At 53.9% G+C, this 23,472-nt stretch overlaps 3 protein-coding genes and 1 long non-coding RNA gene across 20 annotated transcripts in view; 3 read left to right on the forward strand and 1 right to left on the reverse strand.

Moving 5' to 3' along the window:
• The window catches only part of CLK2 (CDC like kinase 2), an 11,805-nt gene extending 2,230 nt beyond the window's left edge, over positions 1–9,575 (forward strand). For 4 of the 15 annotated variants that reach the window (XM_085022793.1, XM_085022792.1, XM_085022794.1 and 1 more), the window contains 12 exons: positions 1,757–1,926; positions 3,559–3,787; positions 4,479–4,566; positions 4,921–4,987; positions 5,163–5,279; positions 6,105–6,271; positions 7,043–7,137; positions 7,659–7,788; positions 7,895–7,977; positions 8,140–8,219; positions 8,417–8,507; positions 9,042–9,575. In XM_085022793.1, the coding sequence (XP_084878919.1) occupies positions 1,757–1,926; positions 3,559–3,787; positions 4,479–4,566; positions 4,921–4,987; positions 5,163–5,279; positions 6,105–6,271; positions 7,043–7,137; positions 7,659–7,788; positions 7,895–7,977; positions 8,140–8,219; positions 8,417–8,507; positions 9,042–9,227 (1,503 nt within the window). In that variant the 3' untranslated portion in view covers positions 9,228–9,575. The remainder of the gene's footprint in view (positions 1–1,756; positions 1,927–3,558; positions 3,788–4,478; positions 4,567–4,920; positions 4,988–5,162; positions 5,280–6,104; positions 6,272–7,042; positions 7,138–7,658; positions 7,789–7,894; positions 7,978–8,139; positions 8,220–8,416; positions 8,508–9,041) is intronic. The other 11 variants (XM_085022795.1, XM_021089725.2, XM_085022796.1 and 8 more) reach the window with 5 other exon arrangements.
• On the reverse strand, positions 8,770–9,998 carry LOC146404060 (uncharacterized). Its single transcript, XR_014844121.1, has 2 exons — positions 9,856–9,998; positions 8,770–9,764 (listed from the first exon to the last, which is right to left on the reverse strand). It is a non-coding gene; the product is annotated as an uncharacterized LOC146404060 (long non-coding RNA).
• A 55-nt stretch (positions 9,999–10,053) lies between these two features.
• Positions 10,054–14,756, forward strand: SCAMP3 (secretory carrier membrane protein 3). Of its 2 annotated transcripts, none has more exons than NM_001185169.1 (9): positions 10,054–10,336; positions 10,662–10,739; positions 11,664–11,786; positions 11,873–11,993; positions 12,418–12,546; positions 12,991–13,150; positions 13,259–13,360; positions 13,904–14,021; positions 14,297–14,756. In NM_001185169.1, the coding sequence occupies exons 1-9, from the start codon at positions 10,271–10,273 to the stop codon at positions 14,441–14,443; spliced, it is 1,044 nt and encodes a 347-aa protein (NP_001172098.1). In that variant the 5' UTR covers positions 10,054–10,270; the 3' UTR covers positions 14,444–14,756. The 2 variants fall into 2 exon arrangements, with proteins under 2 accessions (NP_001172098.1, XP_084876473.1); XM_085020347.1 differs by having other exon boundaries at positions 10,141–10,336; positions 10,662–10,779.
• A 527-nt stretch (positions 14,757–15,283) lies between these two features.
• ENTREP3 (endosomal transmembrane epsin interactor 3) lies at positions 15,284–21,077 on the forward strand. 2 transcript variants are annotated; one of them, XM_085022806.1, is made up of 13 exons: positions 15,284–15,442; positions 15,799–16,078; positions 16,274–16,330; positions 16,527–16,637; positions 16,744–16,863; positions 17,022–17,129; positions 17,647–17,822; positions 17,949–18,048; positions 18,369–18,438; positions 18,700–19,245; positions 19,815–19,883; positions 19,999–20,252; positions 20,342–21,077. In XM_085022806.1, the coding sequence occupies exons 2-13, from the start codon at positions 15,854–15,856 to the stop codon at positions 20,513–20,515; spliced, it is 2,010 nt and encodes a 669-aa protein (XP_084878932.1). In that variant the 5' UTR covers positions 15,284–15,442; positions 15,799–15,853; the 3' UTR covers positions 20,516–21,077. The 2 variants fall into 2 exon arrangements, with proteins under 2 accessions (XP_084878932.1, XP_084878933.1); XM_085022807.1 differs by having other exon boundaries at positions 17,650–17,822.
• The last annotated feature ends 2,395 nt before the right edge of the window (positions 21,078–23,472 follow it).

Raw genomic sequence — 23,472 nt, forward strand, 5'->3', positions numbered from 1 at the left:
CGCGGGGCGGACGGGGAGAAGATTGGATTGGGGGCAAGGGACCGGGGCGAGCTTGGGGGGTGGGGTGGGGCTGAGACGTGCGAAGTGGCAGAGGTGAGGAGTAGGAAGATGAGGTGGAATGTCGCCCTGTCTTAGATGCATTGGTAAAGACCAATAGGAAAGTTAGGAGGGACCAAAGTAGGAGAAGGGGTGATGGAGTAAAGATAGGAGTGGTTGCAAAGATGAGAAAGAATAGAAATCTCAAAAGTTGGGCCAAAGCTGGAGAGGTTGGAAGACACCACCATGTCACTTGGAGGCTGTGGAAAGAGTTTGACTCTAGGAGTTAGTTCTGGATTTTCTAAGTGAGAAAGAGAGGAAAAGATTAGAAGTGGAGAAAGATTGTAAGCTGGAGATAGTTGGGGGGGAGGGTTGGAAGGAGGAAAGCCTGTGAGGGACTTTGGTGGCACTGTGTATGTAGTGAGATGACATGTGCGTGGCTGTGTTAAGCAAGGTTGGGTTATCGGGGAGAATCTTGTACTTGCGTCTTCTTGGCTTCCTGCAAGCCCTTTTACGCCTGGAATGAATCAAATGCCACCCTTCTCTTCAATTTGAGAAGTAGCTCAGAATGGAAGCCAGATGTTGGAATCATTAAGCCTTTTCCACACCTAATCCTACCACTGCCACCCCCAACAAGGTGCACCTCTGTCCCTGGCCCATGTACTTTCATTCTGCCCTGTAAGTCTCATCTTATTGGTTCCTGACAGTAATTTTCTTTCCTTGAAGGAAAAAAGAATTAGTGCACCCTGCCATTCCAATTCCAGTAACTGGAAGGTGGCCGGCTTTTAGCCAGGCAGTACTGATAATAATTAAAAAGCAGTTATTCGGTACTTCCTAACCCAAAAGGGAAGGGGCTGGGTGGAAAGCTGACTGCAGCTTGGGGCCTCCTGGATTAAAACCATTTAAGGACGATTTGGCCATTGATGTGAGAAATGTTCAAGGGGCCAGACCCAGATCCCTGGAACTTGCTTGTGTTTGGTATATATACTATAAGTGGAAAGCTGGAAAACTGGATTCTTACCCTCAGGATATAGATGGCCTAGTTGGGGAGATAAGATACACTAATGATTGTAAAACACCATAATAGCATATAGTGAAGCATTATTCATTATAGTAAAGCACAATAGCGAACGCAGCGTCGCACACATCCATCCAAAATCTCAGCCAAAGATGAGCTGTGGCCATCTTCGTCAATTACGTAGTCTCACCTGTAATGAGCTGTGGCCTGAATGTTGTCATGAAGCCATATTTGAGGAAAATCAGACTAGAGCAATGAACTCAGTGGAGTGAAGCTTCCTAAAGCTGTCAGCCAGAGTTATTAGGTGAATATATACTCCATTAAGCACAGAGGAAGCTGTGGGTGGTAAATACAGGTAAAAATTGAAGAACAGAAAGCAGCTTAGAAGAATTCCTGCTGTGGCACAGCGGGTTAGGCATCTGACTGTAGCAGCTCAGGTAGCTGCGGAGGTACAGGTTAGATCCCTGGCCTGGCACGGTGGGTTAAAGACTCTGACATTGCCACAGTTTCAGTATAGGTCACAGTCGCAGCTGGAATTCAATTCCTGGCCTGGCCCAGGAGCCTCCGTATGATACAGGTCCAGCCATTAAAAAAAACAAAAACAAAAAAACAGCTTAGCATCTCTGGAGGAGTCAGTCCTTGGAAGGGACGCCTGAAAACTCAGAGCTTGCCCCACTATTTCTGTTTATCCTTCCTTTCTAGATGCCTCATCCTCGAAGGTACCATTCTTCAGAGCGAGGCAGCCGGGGGAGTTACCATGAACACTATCGGAGCCGAAAGCATAAGAGACGGAGAAGCCGCTCCTGGTCAAGCAGCAGTGACCGGACACGGCGGCGCCGACGGGAAGACAGCTACCACGTCCGTTCCCGGAGGTGAGGCCTCAGGAAGAGAAACTCATACTTGATCCACTCATTCATTTGTTAAATTGAACAAAGATTTATTGGAGTTCCCATCGTGGCTCAGTGGAAACGAATCTCACTAGTGTCCATGAGGATGCAGGTTTGATCTCTGGCCTTGCTCGGTGGGTTAAGGATCCGGTGTTGCTGTGGTTGTGGTGTAGGCCAGTGGGTACAGCTCCGATTTGACCTCTAGCCTGGGAACCTCCATATGCTGCAGGTACAGCCCTAAAAAGACAAAAAGAGGAAAAAAAAAGATGTATTGGTTTCATGCTTAGCAGCTTGTGGATGTTTATGCTCAAAATGGGTAACAAGGAGTTCCTGCTGTGGTGCAATGGGATTGGCAGTTTCTTGGGAATGCTGGGACGAGGGTACACTCCAGCCTGGCAGTGGGTTAAGGATCTGGCGTTGCTGCTTGGGTCTCAGCTACGGCTCAGATCTGATGCCTGGTCCAGGAACTCCATGTGCCTCAGTGTGGCCCCCAAAAAATGGATAACAAGGGAGTTCCCATCATGGTTCAGTGGAAACGAATCCGACTAGTATTCATGAGGATGCCGGTTTGATCCCTAGCCTCAGTGGGTTAAGGATCTGGTGTTGCAGTGAGCTGTGGTATAGGTTGCAGACATGGCTCAGATCCTGCATTGCTGTGGCTGAGGTGTAGGCTGGCAGCTGTAGCTCCAATTCGACCCCTAACCTATGGGTGCGGCCCTAAACCCCCCCCCCCAAAAAAAAGATAACAAAACAAGCCATTTGTACTGTAATGTTCAGTGTTATTACAGGAGTTTCTGCTGTGGTGCAGTGGATCAGGAATCTGATTGCAGCAGCTCGGGTTGCTATGGGCATAGGGGTTCTATCCCCAGCCTGGCACAACGGGTTAAAGGATTCAGCATTGCCGTAGCTGTGGCAGAGGTTGCACAGCTGTGGCTCTGATTCAGTCCCTGGCCCAGGGAACTTCCTCATGCCGCAGATGCAGCCATTAAAGGAGGGGTGGTTATCCCAGAGGAAGTGTGTCGTAAGGAGCCGAGGAAGCATCCAAAAGGTTTGATTGGAGTGGGGCAAGAACTGTTGTTCAGAGAAAACCTCCCAGAGATGGACATTTAAGCTTGTCTGAAAGACACGAAAGAAGTGTCCCAGGCAGAGGGAAAGCAAATGCAAAAAAAAAAGACTAGAGGCTAGAGGTTGCTAATAGACAAGACAAAGTTGGGGCTGCATGGTTTGAATAACTCAGCAGCATATTCCATGGGAGGGATGGGTTAGGGATAGTTTGGAGCAAGGCTACATGTCTGTCAGGAAAGGCTCGTGAAAGAAATGGCTCTGTTCCATTGCATCCCTAATGGGGAGGGGGGCGCCCTTCACAGGGCGTGGTTATACAGATGTCTTCAGAGCTTTCGGGGACGTGCAGCTGTGGGGATCTTCCTTTTTGCTGAGTTACCTACGTCACTGCACTGGGCCTTGGTCCTCTCTTGAGAGTGACTTGAATGTTTGAGGGCAACTTTTTCAGGCGTCACTCCTTGTCTTCGGTGATGGGGAGGGCCTTGTCACAAGCTATGGCCCAGCCAGAAATGTGGCCTGAACGAGTGTACCTAATGGGTGTCTGTTGCCCAACAGCAGCTATGATGATCGTTCATCGGACCGGAGGGCGTACGACCGGCGGTACTGTGGCAGCTACAGGCGGAACGACTACAGCCGGGATCGGGCCGAAGCCTACTATGACACAGACTACCGGCACTCCTTTGAGTATCACCGGGAGAACAGCAGTTACCGCAGCCAGCACAGCAGCCGGAGGAAGCACAGACGGCGGAGGCGGCGCAGCCGGACATTCAGCCGCTCATCTTCGGTGAGTGCCAGCCCAGGCCCTTCCTCTCCCCACTCTTCTTCAGCCCTTTGGGACCCTGGTAAGTGAAAAGTATCCGTATTCTCAGCTGAGCATTGGGGCATGAACACTGAGGTGGGCACTGAGTCTGTCTACTCTCTTGGAAGCTCTCTGACTCTTGGAGGGCCCTGGAACCTGCTTTGGAGATGGACGGGCACGAAGCATTTGTGAACCCCGTGCCCTCCCTGGCATGCGGGGCTTATTGTATTGGGAACGGCTCCTCCACCCCTGAGGCCTCCACTTTCTGATGGGGCCCTTGCCTGTGAATTGCTTTTCTCCCCCAAGCCCTGGGCTCCACGGCCCCCTCAGCAGGTGGGCTTGGGTGGGGGCAAGGGGAGATGTGTCCCCGCCTGGAAGGGCATTGCGTAGAGCATGGGGTTGTGGGTGACATTGGCAACGACACCACTTCTCTGCTCTGCCCGTGCCTCTCCCCGTTCCCGTTTTGGGTTTGGGGACTTGGGATTATGCGCCGCTCTCTCTTCTCACCCCGATCCGCCTTACTGCATCTGACGTGTTCCCTTCCACTGTCCCCCATCATCGTCTGTCCCCCCTGGCTGGGCGCCTGTGACCGGTGACCCCTCCACCACCCACCCCGCCTCCCTCCGGCCCCCGCTCCGACACCTGGCTTGCTCCGACCCCCCCCGCCCCCCGACAGCAGCACAGCAGCCGGAGAGCCAAGAGTGTAGAGGACGACGCTGAGGGCCACCTCATCTACCACGTCGGGGACTGGCTACAAGAGCGATGTACAAGCCAAATCGTAACAATCCTATAGCCTGTAATGGTCCCATAGCCATCCTAACGTCCCGAGCCAACCCAAGTCACAGCCTCTTTTGCCTTTTCTCAGTGGTGTTGTTTATCTGGGTGGTTTGAGTTGCTGTTGAGAATTGACCTCTGCTGTCCACTCCCAGCTCTCATGGCCCCTGGGTTAAAGGTGGTGGGAATCATGCAGGGGTTTTCTTCCCCTGTGACCATCTGTATCTGTTCCCCCTTCCTTCATCTCCTCACCCCAGGTTGCTGTACCCTTTTTTTCTTCCAACTCAGCTCATTCCCCACCTTCTCTCCCTCCCTCTCCCCGACCCTGCTCTTTTTCATTTCAGATGAAATCATAAGCACCTTGGGAGAGGGGACCTTCGGCCGAGTTGTGCAGTGTGTCGACCATCGCAGGTAATTGGCAGCCCCCCTCTGTACTCCACGCCTGCCAGCTGTAAAGAGGTAGTAAAAGTTATTTGGGGCTTTTTTGCTGACTAGCCAAAAGTAGGATTTCTTAATCCCTGGGTAGCCCTGTTCAATCTGAGATTTTCTTGAGATTCCAACAAAATTTTGTCTTGCCACCCTACAGGGGTGGGGCCCGAGTTGCCCTGAAGATCATTAAAAATGTGGAAAAGTACAAGGAAGCAGCTCGACTTGAGATCAATGTGCTGGAGAAAATCAACGAGAAGGATCCTGACAACAAGAAGTAAGCAAGCAAGCGAAGAAGTGTGTGGGGAGTCTGAGAGGCTCCACCCTGCCCCAGGAAAACCTTCCTGACCTGGGTTAGCCAGGCAGGGAGTTCTAGATCTTCTCATCCATTCATCTTTTGTTCGTCATCTTAGAGTAGTAGATAGAACACTAGGGCAGGAAGGGAGGGTCTGTGATATTCTCAAATCCACTCCCCTTGTTTTCGGGCCGATAGATTGCTCTGCAGTTTGCCTTTGACCCAGGATGGCCTCTTAGGGATGTACCCTGGAAATGGCCCTGAGTCTGAGAGTCAACATTTTCAAAAAAATTAGTTGAACTTTTAATACCCAGAACTATGCTGATGACATTTATGTATAATTTTTCTGTTCACACACATTCCAGAATCTAACTATAGAATAAGAGTATTAAGCAAAGACATAAGACGATAGTTATAAACGTGGGTCCAGTGATGGCTGGTGGTGAGTGAATTTCAGGAGTGGGATCTGGGGTCCGGATGTAGGAGTGGCTGTTTGACCATTCAGAGTCCACACTGGAGCCTGGCACTCAGCAGCTCCTCAGCAAATAGAGTGGGTTTTTTTTTTCTTTTTTTCAACTATTTAAAATGTTTCAGGAAACTGATGTGAGGCTTGGCGGGTAGTACTTCTCTTCTTGGTTCTGCCAGAAAGGCCATTCTCTAGCCAAACTGAATTTTCTTGGTGATAAGAGCTGGCATGGTTTTACACAAATATGTGGAATCGACAGCTATGCAGTCCCTCTTCGTTGGAGGGGTGGTGGGCAGATGGGAGCTCATCAGACATCCCCCTTCCTCCATCTCTCTTCCCAGCCTCTGTGTCCAGATGTTTGACTGGTTTGACTACCATGGCCACATGTGTATCTCCTTTGAGCTTCTGGGCCTTAGCACCTTCGATTTCCTCAAAGACAACAACTACCTGCCCTACCCCATCCACCAAGTGCGCCACATGGCCTTCCAGCTGTGCCAGGCCGTCAAGTGTGAGTGGGGCGGGCCGAGGTGGACTCTGGGGCAGCCCCTCCCTCCATTGGACCTCTTCTGTCTCAGTTTTGTGCACTAGTGAAGCCCCTCAAACAGTCATCTCGATGATGTGCCATTCTTTTATCCACTGTCCTGTTGACATCTCTTCTTCTTCAGACTTATCTCCTTCATCCGTGTCTTCACCATCACCGATTGCTCTTACTCCACATTCAGCCTAGCAGGAGCTGGAAGAGAAAGCATTTCAAACTAAAGCACTTAATTACCTCTTTTTCATTCCCCTTCCTTGGGAAGGTGTAAGTCAAGCAGGAAGCACAAAGAGACAAAAAGATTCCTCGAACTAGAGGTTTACATTTGTTTGAGCTGAGATACTCTCTGTTCCCAGCAACGCAGGCGGGAGTGGGGCGTAATGCAGCCAAGGGGCCAGGAACAGAATTTAGACTGCTCATACTTCTTCCTCTTATATCTTCACAACAGTACTGTTTTCTAGAGCTGAAGTCACAGAAGTCAGACAGATGTCAAAGTCAGTACAACAAAAAAAACCCATAGCACACCATCTATACATTGGTTGAGAAATACACATGTATTGTCCATTAATGAGTGTAGGGCTTCTTAGACCAGGCATTTCATTTGGATGTAGAGCAGTAAACAGCCTGGTAATTCTGGATCTGCCTCCTCACCAGCCTTGAGCTAGGTGACCAAGCCGGGGGTCAGCCGGTGCCAGTTAGCCCTGGCCACATGGACCAACCCTGACCTGGCCTTCTCCTCTGCAGTCCTCCATGATAACAAGCTGACACATACGGACCTCAAGCCTGAAAACATTCTGTTTGTGAATTCAGACTACGAGCTCACCTACAACCTAGAGAAGGTAAGGCAGACAGGGTGTGCCCCTTAGCCAGGGAGGGTGCAGGTGGCCGTGCCACTTTGCCCTTCTCTTCGCCCTTTCTGTCCTCCCACATTTTTAAGTTTCTTGGTTTGGGCTTCCTTCTTTTTTCTGTAAGGGAAGCTCAGCTCTGCTCCCTTGACTTAAGTGGAGATCATGGAGATCTCAGCTGAGGCAGCTCTTCCTCACTTGGCTACCTCCTGTGCATTTTCAGGAACACTACCCACCAGTCGCTTGGGCATACTCTTCAGATGCACAGACTTGCATGCTATTCCATAGTTAGCCCTTGATCCTGTTCCTGCCCCACTCCTAAAGTACTTTGCGGGATGTGGGGGAGGCTGTAAAGGAGGAGACGTTTCAGCATGTGTGGGGAGCAGGCAGGAGGTCAGAATTGCTTTGTTTTAAGGCTCAGAAGCACTTTAGAGAATAGTGCTAGAATCTCAGTCTGTTCATTCTTTCCGTCTCACTGCAGACGGAGGTTCATTCTCCTCCTGCTTTATTCCTAGAAGCGAGATGAGCGAAGCGTGAAGAGCACAGCTGTGCGGGTGGTAGACTTTGGCAGTGCCACCTTTGACCATGAACACCATAGCACCATCGTCTCTACCCGCCACTACCGAGCACCAGAGGTTATCCTCGGTAAGGGGGGAAGGACCAAGGTTGTCCAGATATGTGATGGGGTGTGATGGTGAGGATGGGGCCCCTCTGAGCCTCATAATACCTTTTCCTTCTCATTCCTACCCAGAGTTGGGCTGGTCACAGCCTTGTGATGTGTGGAGCATAGGCTGCATCATCTTCGAATACTATGTTGGCTTCACCCTCTTCCAAGTAAGTGGTGGGGTGTGTTATATGACCACTGGGCTTCTCCTGCCTGATTTCCTTGTTTGCTGAGGACCTGCCTGCTCACTCGTTCACACTGCTTACCTTCCTGGCGGCTAGTCCTCAGCCTCCCCTCCTGGTTCCACACCCAGTTCTGTCTTTGTTTCCCAGACCCATGACAACAGAGAACATCTAGCCATGATGGAAAGGATCTTGGGTCCTATCCCTTCCCGGATGATCCGAAAGACAAGGTGAACCTCAAGTGGGAGGGACTTAAACTTCTCCTTTTCTCTCCATAAAATTGGTCTATATCATATCATTTTCTCTTTTCTTTGACATCTCCCCCCCCCCCACCCCGACCCCCAGCTACTCTCAGATGGGGGAATAAGGGAATTATCCCACAACAAGAGGAAGCCCCTGATTCCTCAACTTCCCCCTTCCCCTCTAGGAAGCAGAAATATTTTTACCGGGGTCGCCTGGATTGGGATGAGAACACATCAGCTGGGCGCTACGTGCGAGAAAACTGCAAACCACTTCGGGTGAGCCGGGCTGGGAATAAATAGTGCCCACCACCCAGAGGTCACTTCCTTCTTAAGGTGTTTTGCCCCTGGAATGCATTTTACAAGCAGAGAGTTAGCAAAGTAGGGGAGGAAAACTGAAAGAAGACATCTTTTGTTGATAGAAGAGAGATGAGGGAGTGGTTTTATGGAGGGAATGAGGTTAGACAGCCATGTTTGAGCCAACCAGAGATGAAAGCAATGTCCTGGATTCTTTAGGTCAGACAGAAAAGCATAAACTACCTTTGAAGAGCTTACTTTTTAATGAGGAGCTAAAGAAGATTCCTGAAGTTGACAAGGATATACAAGTAGAACTTTCAAAAAGTATGAAGGAATAATGGTGCTAGTGGGAAGGTAGAACATCAGAAATGGTTACAGTGTGGTCATGGTTAGGTAGCATTCGTAACGGTTGTCCGCAGAGCCTTGGTCCTCCAGGATTGGAAGCCAGGGCCTTGAAGAAGAAGGCAGGGTTTGTAAGGCATCGTGCCTCACCTTTTTCCTGCCCTCCACCACCAGCGGTATCTGACCTCAGAGGCAGAAGAACACCACCAGCTCTTCGATCTGATTGAAAGCATGCTAGAATATGAACCTGCTAAGCGGCTGACCTTGGGTGAAGCCCTTCAGCACCCTTTCTTCGCCCGCCTTCGGGCTGAGCCACCTAACGCCAAGTTGTGGGACTCCAGTCGGGATATCAGTCGGTGACGATCAGGCCCTGGGCCCCCCTGCGTTTCTGACAGCAGTGGGTGTCCAGTCCAGGACACTGGTGCTTTTTTATACAAGAGAACAGAACCGGAGCCCACTCCTTCCTCCTGGCTCCGTGTGTACCTGTGAATATGTGAAATAGTGTAAATATGAAAGAACTTAATACCTATTGCTTCAACCCCTGCCTTGTACATAATGCTGTCCCATCTCACACTCTTCCCGCCCTCACCTGCCCCTTCACAGTTGAGTTGGATGGGGGCAGAATGAGGTAACCAGGTGGCATCAATCCCATGTTTTATAAGGAATTTTGTACAGTCTTTGTGAAATAAAATGACGTGCTTCATCGGACCCCCCTCCCTGGAGTTTGAGGTTTGGGGGGATGCTGGGGTGGAGGGATTGTCAACAAAGGGAGTCCCATCTTACCCTGCGACATTAATCATAGGCTGCCAGTTTATCTGCCCAGTCTGTCTCAGGAGAGTAGTAATGAGTAAGGTAAGATTTCTTGGTTAGAATGAAGGGCTAATGAAGCACTTTGATCTGGAATGACGAGTTGGGAAAGAAGTTCCGATTACTATAGCTGTTAGGCCGGGCCCCAGGATAGAGCCAGAAATCCAGATTTAAAACTTACTCAATAGAGCTCCTGGCAGGCGGCCGCCGCCACCTCCACCACCACCGGCGGGTAGGTCTCCCGTCGCAACTCTCCCAAGGCTAGGATAGACTCAGGTTCTGACGCTAGGCCCGCTGGGAGGTGTAGTTCATTAGTTGAGGGACGTCACATGACGTAGGGGCGGTACTTGGCTACCGGCAACGAGAGTTGTCACGTGGGGCACTTCCTTCTTTGCTTTTAGCCGAGACGCAGGCGCAACTCGCGGCTGCTGCGGGGATCCTTGTGACCCTTCCGGTCGGTACAGCCAATCCGTGCACAGAGAAGCGGGGCGGACCGAGAGGAGCGGAGCGGAGGGAGCTCTTGAGAGCCACGGCCGCCGCCACTGCCGCGGCAGGGGCGTGGAGGGCAGGGGGCGGCCCGGGCCGCGGTTGCAAACATGGCTCAAAGCAGAGATGGTGGAAACCCCTTCGCCGAGCCCGGCGAGCTTGACAACCCCTTTCAGGTGACTTGCGCCGGCCTCCTTGGGGCATCCTGGGGGACTTCTCGGTTCTAGAGGGTCGGGCTAACTTGTATTCCCATTCTTGACATTTGATCTGAGCAAGGGCCGCCACGTGGGAGTGACGATCAGTGAGCACCTGGGGGGCGGGCCCTGCCCCCGATAAGGAGCTGGTACTGGCAGTGTGGGGTGAAGGATTGGGAGCAGATACTGGGACAACAACGTGGCCTCCAAGCTGCAGTCCTTGCAGCCACAGGCAATTGAGAAGAGGCTCCTGTGAGTTCCTCCAGAGGCACCAGGTGCCAGCTGAGCCCCAGATCTCTGCCCACAGGACCCAGCTGTGATCCAGCACCGACCCAGCCCGCAGTATGCCACGCTTGACGTCTACAACCCTTTTGAGACCCGGGAGGTGAGATTCTGAAGAGCACAGGAGGGCCAGGAAGATTAGGGTATGCCAACAAGTCCACTCTGTTGGGGTACAGTGGACTTGTTTGCACGCGAAGGAAGGAAGAAGCAGGGTGATCTTAGCTCCCTGAGAAGCCAGTCTTCCATGGGATGTCTGAACCTTCTAAAGACACCAAGACCAAAGATCCATGTGGTTTGAGCTCTAAATATCGGTCCTGGGAGAAAGAACCTGGAGTCTCTTAGTGCCTGAACCAAGGCTCTGTCTAGGGAGGCTTCTTTAGAGATGAAAAGGGATGGGGCTGTTTGGAGTTGAGGAGAAAACGATCTATGCTTAGGTGTACAATTCGAAAGCAAGAAACGAAAGTGACTAGACCTGTTTATCTCGTGGGAATGGAAAATGCTAAGAGTTTTCAGAAGTTAAGGAGGTAGCTGGAGCTCTCCCGTGCTGCAGCTGCAGCAGGTTAAGGATCTGGTGTTGTCACTGCAGCAGCTCAGGGCAGTTTTTTTGTTTTGTTTTGTTTTGTTTTTTTTGTCTTTTTGCCATTTCTTTGGCCGCTCCCACGGCATATGGAGGTTCCCAGGCTAGGGGTCTAATCGGAGCTGTAGCCGCCAGCCTATGCCAGAGCCACAGCCAACAGAGGATCCGAGCTGCATCGCTTAGGTCCATTTTAAGGAGGTAGGTCCAGTAGATGAATGCTTTGAGTTCTGGCTGAGGAACTAGATGCGACTCCAGGTCATAGTAGCCCTCATCACCCCTCACATCACAGTCCTCTGATATAAATGCAAGAACTAGCTTTCTAACAACGGGGGGCGGGGGGAGCTGCTGCCTTAGGTAATGAGTTCTAGGTCTAGAGATATTCAAGCAGACTCTAGATTCCTGTGTTATGAGGGACTAGATGATTGCTAAGGTCTTTTCCAAACTCAACAGCCACCACCAAGCTATGAGGCTCCTGCCCCTGTTCCAGTTGCACCACCCTCAGCCGCCCCCTTGCAGTCCTCGAGAAAGCTCAGCCCCACAGAACCCAAGAACTATGGTTCCTACAGCACCCAGGTAAAGGGGCTGTGTGGGTAAGGGTTGGGGAGAGGGGCCAGCCCTGGGGTTCAGGATTCATATCCCCCTCTGCTCCTGCTGGGCAGGCTTCAGCTGCAGCAGCCACAGCTGAACTGCTAAAGAAGCAGGAGGAGCTCAACCGGAAGGCAGAGGAGTTGGACCGGAGGGAGCGAGAGCTGCAGCATGCTGCCCTGGGGGGCACAGCTAGTAAGTGGATCCTTGGTAGGATCAGGAAGGGCATCTGACAGCTTTTAAGCCTCGAAAAAGGATCTCAGAGCATGGGCGCAGGAGCTGAGTTTGACTTGGGGAGCTAAAGCTTATTTAAGGGTGAGCTCTTAGGCAAGTTAGTTAATCTTAAGTGCCTCAGTTTCCTTCCCTGTAAAATAAGAATGATGTTTGTACCTGTTTGACAGGATTGTTATGAGGGCTAAAGTCATCTATTCATAGCGCTTGGCACAGTGGTTAGCAGTTGTAAGTCATAGTAAACACTCGGCATTGCTTTTGCCCTTTGCCTTGTCTCCTTGAGCCCTCGAACTGGAAATGGAAGAGAGGACGTAGGGGTGGAAGGAAGGGGACGTGATCTGTTGGGCTCTGTCTCACTTGGGGGTCCTGCTCTCTTTCTGCCGTACAGCTCGACAGAACAATTGGCCTCCTCTACCTTCGTTTTGCCCAGTTCAGCCCTGCTTCTTCCAGGACATCTCTATGGAGATCCCCCAAGAATTTCAGAAGACAGTATCCACGATGTACTACCTCTGGATGTGTGAGTTGAGAGGCCTTTTTGGAGGAAAAGTACAGGGAGTAACCGCTACATCTTTCCAGCCCTGGAGCCCACTCACCAGAATGAGTGACACCTCACCTCTCCTCGGCAGTAGAGTTTCAGGCTCATTTCTCCGGGAACCTTCCTTGATTACTCCTTTTGTAGTATTTAGAACTTACTCTCCAGCCTTCTAGCAAATGTAGGTTCTTGCTCTCTCCCTTTTCCCTTTGTCCTCATGCATCAACCTATCCTGAATCCTTTAAATGTCTTTGCAAAGGGGATCACACATGGTTGAAATTTGCTAGTTCCGTCTGGCCCATTGAGACCTCTGTAAAGGCAGAGGCAGCCTGCCTTCCCTCATTCTGCCACATTTGGTAAGAGTTGGGGGATGGGCCTCTCTGGGAGGGACCTTTCACTGACCCATCATCCTGTCCCTTTGACCCCCAGGCAGCACCCTGGCTCTTCTCCTGAATTTCCTCGCCTGCCTGGCTAGCTTCTGTGTGGAGACCAACACTGGCTCAGGCTTCGGGCTCTCAATCCTCTGGATCCTCCTGTTCACTCCCTGCTCCTTCGTCTGCTGGTACCGTCCCATGTATAAGGCCTTCCGGTAAGAAGGGGGAGTGGGGATGATGGCAGGGAGGGGGCTTGGATGGGTCCCATTCTGCTCCTCCAGCCTTAATTCTTCTCCTACCTTCCCCATTCTTTCTCCTTGCAGGAGTGACAGTTCATTCAATTTCTTCGTTTTCTTCTTCATTTTCTTCGTCCAGGATGTCCTATATGTTCTGCAGGCCATTGGCATCCCAGGTTGGGGGTTCAGGTCTGTGAGGCTGCCAGCCGCCCTCACCCCTTCCTCCCACTCCTCTAGGCCTAATCAGCACTGAGTACTGGCATAGGAGTTGTTCAGAAAAAGGAAACGTGGTTTTTATCCTCCGGAGCTGCTGGTTTAATGAGAGAGACAAGGATGCCAGGATAGAGAGACCCCAGACGGAACTCGACAGGCATAGATTAAGGGAAAGATGGATGCATGCAGTCCATCTGGGAAGGCTTCTTGGAGGAGGTATATGTAAGCGCGGTTGACAAGGGAGAATCCTCAACAGAAAGTTCTCTTGAAAGTGAGGATGTCTGGAAGAGCTTGGAGAGGTAGGAAATGATTCAGAAGCTGAGATTCAACTATGAAGAGAGTAGATGTAGTTTGGGATTGTGGTGTGCCGAAAGCAGCCAGACTGACAGGGAAACAGCCCCCTGGTGGGTTGGGTGGGAACAGGACATGTTTGCGACATAACCAGCCCAGAAGCCGGGAGGACAGAGAGCCGCTGTGAGCAGCCCCTCTTCACTTCCACATACTTTCCCCTCCTTGCAGTGGCTGGATCTCCGCTTTGATGTTGGTGAACACCAACGCGGCTGTAGCTGTGCTTATGCTGCTGGTCGCCCTGTTCTTCACTGGCATCGCTGTGCTGGGAATTGTGATGCTAAAGCGGGTGAGGAACTGTAGATGGGGCCAGAAGAGCGAGATCACATGTCCCTAGGGGCCTGGGTGGAACATTCAGGAGCAGCTGGGGAGGGCCAGGCCGATGGACGATGGATGGGGTTCTCAGCTAATGGACCTGTTAAGAGTAGAGGGGGGTGTTGTGTTGGGAGAGAGCCAAGAAGGAAGAGCTAGAGCTGCAGGCTGGTGAGAGGTGGTGATGGTGTTAGATGGGGCGGGGTAACAGGGGCCAGAACATGCTGTAAAGGCTGTGCCTTTTACTTGCAGATCCACTCCTTGTATCGCCGCACGGGTGCCAGCTTTCAGAAGGCCCAGCAAGAATTTGCTGCCGGTGTCTTCTCCAACCCTGCGGTGCGAACTGCAGCTGCCAATGCAGCCGCTGGAGCTGCCGAAAATGCCTTCCGGGCCCCGTGACCCCTGACTGGGATGCTCTGGCCCTGCCACTTGAGGGAGCTGACCTAGCCCCCATCCCTGAGGTCTCTGGGACTTTGTGAGACTTCACTACTTGATGTCTCCGCTCTAGTGCCCCCAGTCTCACAGCCATGACTGCTGAACCTGACTTAAGGGTGTCGAGAGCCCCCTGTGACCCAGTCACTGCTTCCCTCCCACCCGCCAAATCAGGCCACACTGCTGCCACCTCTACACACCCCAACCCAGCTTCCCTCTGCTGTGCCAAGGCTGTTGCTTCGGTTATTTAAATAAAAAGAAAGTGGAACTGGAACACAAATCCCTGTTTCTGGAATTTTAATGGGAACTAGGCCTTATGGGAAAGAAAGTGGAGGGGACTGGAGTGGAAGCCAAATGTGGACTCCAGAGGGAGGGTGGGCCCTGGCCTCAGTGCGTCGAGGGCGGGGCAGCAGAGCCCGCTGGCTGGCGCAGGAAGAGGGAGGGAAGTCCACGGTTGGGCGTGGAATCGAGGAGCTGCCAAGCAGCGCAGCTCCCCACCCCTCTCCATTAGGGGCAGGGAAAGAGCCGCTACCTCTGCTGGGAACACAGCGGGCCCAGGGGCCTGAGAAGCTGGGTGGGGCTTAAGTGCCGAAAGCGTTGTTAGCTCGGGCCTCACTATGAGGAGAGGCAGGGGCCGGAGCTGTTCATCCCACCAGCCGCTCCGGCTGGCCCCTTGCCCTGCTGTCCGCTCCGGCCCTCCCCCTACACAGAGTCTCCCGCCTAGACTACAACTCCCGGGGTGCATTGCGCCGGCCTTCGCACCACGCCCCTGCTCCCCGCACCATCCCATCCCCATCCCCCGCCTCCAGTCCCGGACCTGCTGCAGCCCGAGCTGGGATAGCGGGAGCGTGGTGGGGAGGGGAGCCGGGCTGGCGACCCAGGAGACAGCGACGCCGCAGCCTCTCCCCACCAGGCGGCCTCGGATCCCACTGGACACTCTGAGGGCAGACCGACCGCGCCTCTAGAGTCGCCCCACGCCGACCCGACCCTCCTCTCTAGACTTCTTTCTCATCCTTCTCGCCTTTCCCCACCCTTCCCTGGGTTCCGGACCGCCGCCCTCTCCTCACTCCCGGACCGGCCCTCTTCCCTAGGGAGATGCGATGAGCCGGTGCCCCCGCGTCCTCATTGCTGTGCCGGGCACGGTGCCCGTCCAGTTCCCGTGGTGGGGAGGGAGCGCTCCGCGGCTCCTCCGTGACGCCCCTCCCTTGGCGCCCCCCCCAGCTGGAGTCCCTGGGGCATGCCCCAGGGGACCCAGTCAGGGGGTGGGCTCTAGAGCGAGGGGAGTGGGGAGGAAGAAGGACGGGGCCTGGGGCGCCTCTGAGATGCTCCCAAGCGCCAGGGGGGGTCGAGCGAGGCGCAGGCAACCAAGCGGCAAGCATGATGCCCTCGCCTAGTGATTCCAGCCGCTCCCTGACTAGCCGGCCCAGCACCCGGGGCCTTACCCACCTCCGCCTCCACCGGCCCTGGCTGCAGGCCCTGCTCACGCTGGGGCTGGCTCAGGTGCTCCTGGGCATCCTGGTGGTCACCTTCAGCATGGTGGCCTCCTCCGTCACCACCACCGAGAGCGTCAAGAGGTCCTGCCCGTCTTGGGCTGGATTCTCGGTGAGTTGGGTGCACAGTTGGGTGGGGGATGCTCCTCGGGCCCCACCCCGCCACTGACCAGCTGCCCGTCCAAATCCTGGTCTCTTCTCCCTCTCCTGGTCCTCTTCCTCCTTAAGATGCTGGGTGCACCCTGTGGCAGGGGGCTCACCGGGGGCCTCCCATGCCAAACTGAATCTGTGCCCACTCTGTCCCCAGCTGGCGTTTTCCGGGGTGGTTGGCATTGTGTCCTGGAAGCGGCCGTTCACTCTAGTGGTAGGTGCCAAGGTCTGGTGCCCACTGGGAGGCAGGTGCCCATCACCTGAGGGGATACCGTTTATGCCCTCGAGAAGGGAACTGACTTCCCCCTTCACACTGGCCAGGCACCATGTCTGTGAGGGAGGGTGACTCCATCTGCGGTAAAGGATACTCCTGGGGTCCCAGCCCTCAGTCTGTGCCCTCTTTCCCTCAGATCTCCTTCTTCTCCTTGCTCTCGGTGCTCTGTGTCATGCTCAGCATGGCCGGCTCTGTTCTCTCCTGTAAAAACGCTCAGCTAGCCCGAGACTTCCGAGACTGCTCCTTGGTGAGATTTGAGGCGGCACAGCCCGAGAGCACTGGTTGTGGGAGGCGTGCGGGACACCTGGGTTTGCCCTGATTCGGGCTGCCTCGCCCTCCCCACTTCCACTCAGGAAGGAAAGGTCTGTGTGTGCTGCCCCACTGTTCCTCTCCTCCGGCCCTGTCCAGAGTCAGGGCAGGAACTGAAAGTTGCCCCTAACTCCACCTGTGATGAAGCCCGAGGAGCCCTCAAGGTGAGCGCGCACCCCCACCATTCCTTCCCCTTCCACCCCCGCCCGTCCTGATTCTCACCCTTGCACCCCCGCCCCGGAATCCTCCCAGGCCCTGAATAGGTGAGATTTACCGAACCCCAGGCTCCTGTCATATTCTTCCTCTCTCTTTCCTTTCCCAGAACTTGCTCTTTAGCGTCTGTGGGCTCACCGTTTGCGCTGCCATAATCTGTACCCTGTCTGCTATTGTCTGCTGCATCCAAATCTTCTCCCTGGACCTTGTGCACACGGTAAGTTGAGGAGCCAGGGGTCAAGGCCAAGAGGTAGGATGGGGGCAGGGGTGAGTGTGCTGGGGGGGCTTGAGAAGCGATGGCGCCAACACTGGCTTCTGAGCACCTATTTTAGGCATGTCTGTTGTAGGGATATTTAGGGAGTACAAGGGGCGGGGGATGAAGAGGAGAATGACAGGGCACAAGAGAAGTCTGTGATGCCAGTCCAGGGGCACTGGAGAGTGAGACTAAAAGTTGGGCGGAGTCCAGAAGGTCTTAGATGGGGGCGGGGATAATGGGTTGTTGTTCTGGTGGAGACAGATAGAGATGCTGGTTATAGAAGATGGGCAGGGCTAGAACTGGAGTTGGTCCTGGGTTGGGGCAGGGTTAGAGAGGGAACTGGCTCAGCCAAGGGAGGGGCCAGAACTGAGCTTCTTTGAGGGGGGGGCGGGGTCAGAAAATGTAGATTCGAGAGGAGTTTGGGAGCCAAGGAACTGTATTCCCACAAACCAAGTTTGCTGACCTGCTTGCTCCCCAGCAGTTGGCCCCTGAGCGCTCAGTCTCAGGCCCTCTGGGGCCTCTGGGCTGCACGTCCTCACCCCCAGCCCCTCTTCTACACACCATGCTGGACTTGGAGGAATTTGTACCGCCTGTGCCCCCGCCACCCTACTATCCCCCAGAGTACACCTGTAGCTCAGAAACAGATGCACAGAGGTGAGGCCTGGCCGAGTCTTGTTGGAGGAACTAAGGGGACTGGGGCCGAGGCTCGATTGGTGGGGAGGGATCTTTGTGGAGGAGGAGTTCTTTTCCAAGCTTTGACTCCCTCCCTCTTCTTGCCAGCATCACCTACAATGGTTCCATGGATAGCCCTGTACCCTTGTACCCTACTGATTGCCCCCCTTCTTATGAGGCCGTCATGGGGCTACGAGGAGACAGCCAGGTGAGAGCGGGGCTTGGTGCAGGCCAGGGAGCTGGGGACAGAGCCTGAAAAGATGAGGGAGTCACTCTCAGGGGATGAACATGATAATAGTTCTCGTGATCTTTATAGCACTAGCACCTCCACTGTCATCTTTGATCTGCCCTAGCACCTGGTAAGGTGGGTGGGGTAAGAACTATTATTTCCACTTGACAGTTGGGAAGACTGAGGCCCACAGAGTGACAAAGTTGGACTGGAATCTAGGTCTCCAGAGCACAGTCCAGCCGATGGGGTGGCCATATCCGTGTGTAGGGCTGGACCCTTGACCCTTGTGTCTTCCACAGGCCACTTTGTTTGATCCTCAGCTTCATGACAGCTCCTGTATCTGTGAGCGGGTGGCCTCCATTGTAGATGGTGAGCAGACGGTGCCGATGGCAGACAAGGGCTGGGATGCCTAGGCTGGCAGCGCTGGGTGGGTCAGAGAGGGGAGAGACGAGGCTGAGTTGGTGATGGAGAGCTAAGCAAGGGCCAAGGCTTCTGGGAATCTCGGACTGATCTGTCTCCTCTGAGATAACACGGGAGGCAGGATGGCCCCCAAGAGGCGGGGCCTGAGCAAAGAGGACCAGCCTGGGCCTGGCCAGGCTGGTACTACCTGGCAGCCCCTGCCACCCACAGTGTCCATGGACAGCGGGTCTCTGGTGCTGTCAGCCATCGGTGACCTCCCCGGGGGTTCCAGCCCGTCGGAGGACTCGTGCCTGCTGGAGCTGCAGGGCTCCGTGCGCTCCGTTGACTACGTGCTCTTCCGCTCTATTCAGCGCAGCCGCGCCGGCTACTGCCTCAGCCTGGACTGCGGCCTGCGGGGCCCTTTTGAGGACAGTCCCTTGCCCCGGCGGCCCCCGAGGGCTGCCCGCTCCTATTCCTGCTCTGCCCCCGAGGCCCCACCCCCGCTGAGTGCCCCCACAGCTGCCCGAAGCTGCCACCGGCTGGAAGGCTGGCCACCCTGGGTGGGACCCTGCTTCCCCGAGCTGAGGCGGCGGGTCCCCCGGGGAGGCAGCCGGCCAGCTGCGGCCCCGACCCCCCGACCCCCAGCTCGCCGCTTCAGCGATAGCTCAGGTTCCCTCACCCCACCGGGGCACCGGCCTCCTCATCCGGCTCCCCCACCACCGCTGCTGCTGCCACGGTCCCACAGTGACCCGGGCATCACCACCTCCAGCAACACCGGTGAGTCCCCGCAAGGTTCAGGAGAGGGCAGGCACCGGGAGTTAGAGGGCCAGTGATGCCCCCCAGGAGTTGGGACACAGTCAAGGTCCCCAAGGAGGAAGAAAGGGTGGACCCACTCCTGCAGTGGACACATCTTGTGTCACCTCCTAGAAACACACCACTAGCTTTGTGGCTCAAGGAAGAGGATTTGGTTTCTGGAACCCAATCCCAGCTCCCAGCTTGGGCTAGTTACCTACCCTCTCCAGGCCTCAGTGTGTCACCTGTAAAATGGTGTAAAAGCAGTACCTCCACCATGGGTACTGTGGAGTTCCCAAGGAGAGCCAGGTCCGGGGCTTAGCACTGGCACAGAAAGTCTCATTAGGTGCCAGGTACTGGGGAGGATGCAGCAGTGCACGGCAGCGCCTTAATCTCTCTTGATGGATTGCACCAAGACGTGGGCAGAGAAGATGCCCCCTTGGCTGGGAATAGGATGTGGGAGCTAAGCTTGCATTCTCAGGAGGGCAGTGGGATGGGCAGGTGTGTCTACTGAGCGCTGCCTCTCAGTCCCTTTCTCTCTCTCTCCACCCCAGCTGAATTCAGGGACCTTTATACCAAAGTGCTTGAGGAAGAAGCTGCTTCCATTTCCTCTGCAGATACAGGTCCGCCATGTGGTTGGTGCTCAGGGAGCAGGGGGAGGGGAGCGAGGCCTGACCTTCCCTGTACCTCCCATTCCACCTCCCATTCCACCCCCTCTCCTCGTCTCTCTCTCTCCAGGGCTCTGCTCTGAAGCCTGCCTCTTCCGTCTAGCCCACTGCCCTTCCCCCAAGTTGCTCCGTGCCCGCTCAGCCGAGAAACGGCGCCCTGTGCCCACCTTCCAGAAGGTCCCCCTGCCCTCGGGCCCTGCACCTGCCCACTCCCTAGGGGACCTGAAGGGCAGCTGGCCAGGCCGGGGCTTGGTCGCTCGTTTCCTCCAGATGTCCAGGAAGGCCCCGGACCCCAATGGGAATGGAACCCATGGGCATAAGCAGGTAGAGTTAGGGGAGCTGGGACAACACCCAGGAAAGCCCAGAGCCGCAGGTCAGGCTATACTGATGCTGTCTCCTGCGGCCCCATCTAGGTGCCCCGGAGCCCGTGGGGCCGGCCAGGCCGAGAGAGCCTCCACCTTCGCAGCTGCGGTGACCTGAGCTCCGGCTCCTCCCTGAGGCGCCTCCTGTCTGGCCGCAGGCTGGAGCGTGGTACCCGCCCCCAAAGCCTCAGCCTCAATGGGGGCAGCCGGGAGACTGGGCTCTGACCTGGGCATCCTTACACACTGACCAGATCCAGATGAATGCTGGGGCCACAGGCACCAGCTGGTTGGGACCAGCAGCCCTCAGCACCCCCTTGCACTGGCTGACACAAAAAGAAACTTGCTGAGCACCCCAAAAGTATCTTCCCCTCTTACCTCTAGGGGCTCCTGCAGCTTGCCTCTGCCCCTCTGGTCTGGGTGAGCTTCTGCCCTGTGCTGCGTGGGTATTCAGGCTGTGGAGGGAGACGTCCCTGCTTACAGCATTGGAGGAGGACAGTAAAGTCTTGCTCCCCCAGCATGAGAGTAACCGATGTGCCAGGGGCCCTGTGGCCGGGGCAAAGGCATATCCCGGGTGTTTAAGTATACAGGGCTGTGTGCCTGTGCAATGGGGCGGTGAGGCATGATGGGTCAGAAAATTCTGGCCTCTCAGCTCTGCCACCTCCAGCTGCATGATCTTGGGCAAGCTATTTAACCTCAGTTGCCTGATCCATAAAACATTATGAGGATGAATGTTTGTAAAGCTCTTAACACACTACATAAGCCTTCAATAAATTTCAATTTCTCCTTCTCTTCTGGATCATTCTTTATCATCACTGAAATTTGTTCTAGCATCTGTAAACTCTCAAGATGCTGATTTTTGTTTCCAGCTACCACACTATCTCTGCCCCTTTTCATAGTCGCATGTTTTCTCTTGCTTGCTTGCTGCTTCTTCTTCTTTTTTTTTTTTTTTTTTTTCTTTTTAGGGCTGCACCTGCAGCATATGGAAGTTCCCAGGCTAGGGGTCAAATTGGAGCCCCAGCTGCCAGCCTACACCACAGCCACAGCAATGCAAGATCCAAGCCACGACGGCGACCTACATCACAGCCCACACCAATGCCAGATCCTTAACCCACTGAGCGAGGCCAGGGATCGAACCTGAGCCCTCATGGATACTAGTCAGGTTCGTTACCGCTGAGCCACAACAGGTACTCCCCTTTTTCCTCCACTTCTTGAACATCCATTCTCTCCACCCACCATCAGGCTCCTTTTCCTCCTTCTCCTCAGGCACTGCTTTTGACAAAGTTTTCAGTAACCAAAAAGGTATCAGACCTAGTGGCCATTGCTCTGCCTGTATTTCCTTGACCTCTAAGAAGCATTTAAGCCAGATAATCAACATCTTTCCTCTTGAACTTTTCCCTTTCTTGTCTTTGAAGACATCATCACTCTCTTATTTTTCCTCCCACTTTACCATCTTGGTATCATTTGACAGCTTTCGCACCTTCGCTGGACTGCTTAATACTGGGGGCCCCAGTGCTCTCTTGGCCCACTCCTCTTTTCTGCCTCCACTCTGTAGGTGGCCCTGTCAAGATCCACGGCTTTAGAGTTGCCTCATGGCACAGTTGGTTAAGGATCTGGTGTTGCAGCTTGGGTCACTTCTGTGGCATGGGTTTGATCCCTGGCCAAGGAACTTCCACATGCCATGGGAACAGCAGAAGAAAAAAAAAATCCAAGCTTTAAATGCCAATTATGTGTTCATGGATAACTCTTCTAGCTTCAACCTCCAAACTGACATCTCTGTTGGATGTTTAATGGGTATCTCAAGACTCAACATGGTCATAACAGAATTCTTGAGGCCCACCCCCAGCACCTGTTCCTCTTTCAACAGTCCCATCTCAATAAGTGGAACCAGAACTCATCCACCTGCACTTTTCCAGGCCCTGATTTCTTTTTTTTTTCTTTTTTTTTTTTTTTTTTTACTTTTTAGGGCCACACCCATGGCATACGGAGGTTCCCAGGCTAGGGGTCTAATGGGAACTACAGCTGCCAGCCTATGCCACAGCCACAGCAACTCGGGATCTGAGTTGCATCTGTGGCCTACACCACAGCTCACAGCAATGCCAGATCCTTAACCCACTGAGTGAGGCCAGGATCAAACCCGCAACCTCATGGTTCCTAGTCAGATTCGTTTCTGCTGCACCATGATGGGAACCCCACCTGACTTCTTTTCCCTCATCCAGCCCTACCCTGAATTCATCTATGTCTCACCAGCTACCTAGCCCAAGTCTTCGCCTCTCCCAGCCTCTGAATGGATCTATTTCCATGCTTCCTATAATTTATTCTCCACTCAGCAAAATAAGAAATCATGTCACATTGAAGTTCTGCCTAAATCTAATGGCTTCCCATTCTCCCAACTCCTTTGAAAGTACCGCCAGGCACAACCTAGTCCACTCTCTGCTCCAGCCAAACTGCCTCGTACAAAAGCCTTTACACCAACTAGCGCTTCACCAACGCTAAACGCTGTGCCCTGTAGCTGTTGCTTTCACCTGTTTCGGATCTTAGTTCCATCTCACCTTCTCATTGAGCACTCCCCATTCTATCACACCGCCAGGTTGTTTTGAACTCTTATCACTATCTAAAATTATCTTGTTTGTCTGTGTTGGCCCCTAGAATTCAAGCTCCTGAGTGTAGGGACTTGGTCATTGCACTGGATCTAACACTTAGTCGGTCCTCAACAAACTGAGCAGTTACTAAAACGCAGAGTGGGCCCTTGTAACCAGCTTTGAGACCCTATGATTGGGGGGGGACCTCTGGGGCTCTACAGGAAAGGAACAGGGCAAGGGAGGGGCGCTGCCCATAGATGGCGTCAGGCTGCAAGGCTTCTTGAATAATTCACCATCCTAACAACTCAGCCTCAGGGAGGGTTAGGGCGCGGCCAGGACGACAAAACAGTAGGAGGGAGTGGAGATTGGGGTTCCCTACGGGGCAATTTCTGGGCACTGGATGTTCCCTATCCTGAGGCTCCCAGAGGAGGAAGCTCAAGAAACCAGCTCAGCTTCCGTAAGGCGGACTCAAGGAAAGAGTTCAATCTCCCCTCTTAATTGGGTGTGCGGCTAAGCGTACACCAAGGCGCATGCGCGCCTCTCGCTTCCCGCGCCCTTCTTCCGAGTAGACCCCGGAATAGGTTTGCGTCCTCCTTGGGCCAC

The sequence above is a fragment of the Sus scrofa genome, chromosome 4 (genome assembly GCF_054392235.1).
Source record: "Sus scrofa isolate SSC_HxYL_T2T_F1_AM1 chromosome 4, Sscrofa_HxYL_maternal_Yorkshire_Landrace_v2.0, whole genome shotgun sequence".
Classification (NCBI taxonomy): Eukaryota; Metazoa; Chordata; class Mammalia; order Artiodactyla; family Suidae; genus Sus; species Sus scrofa.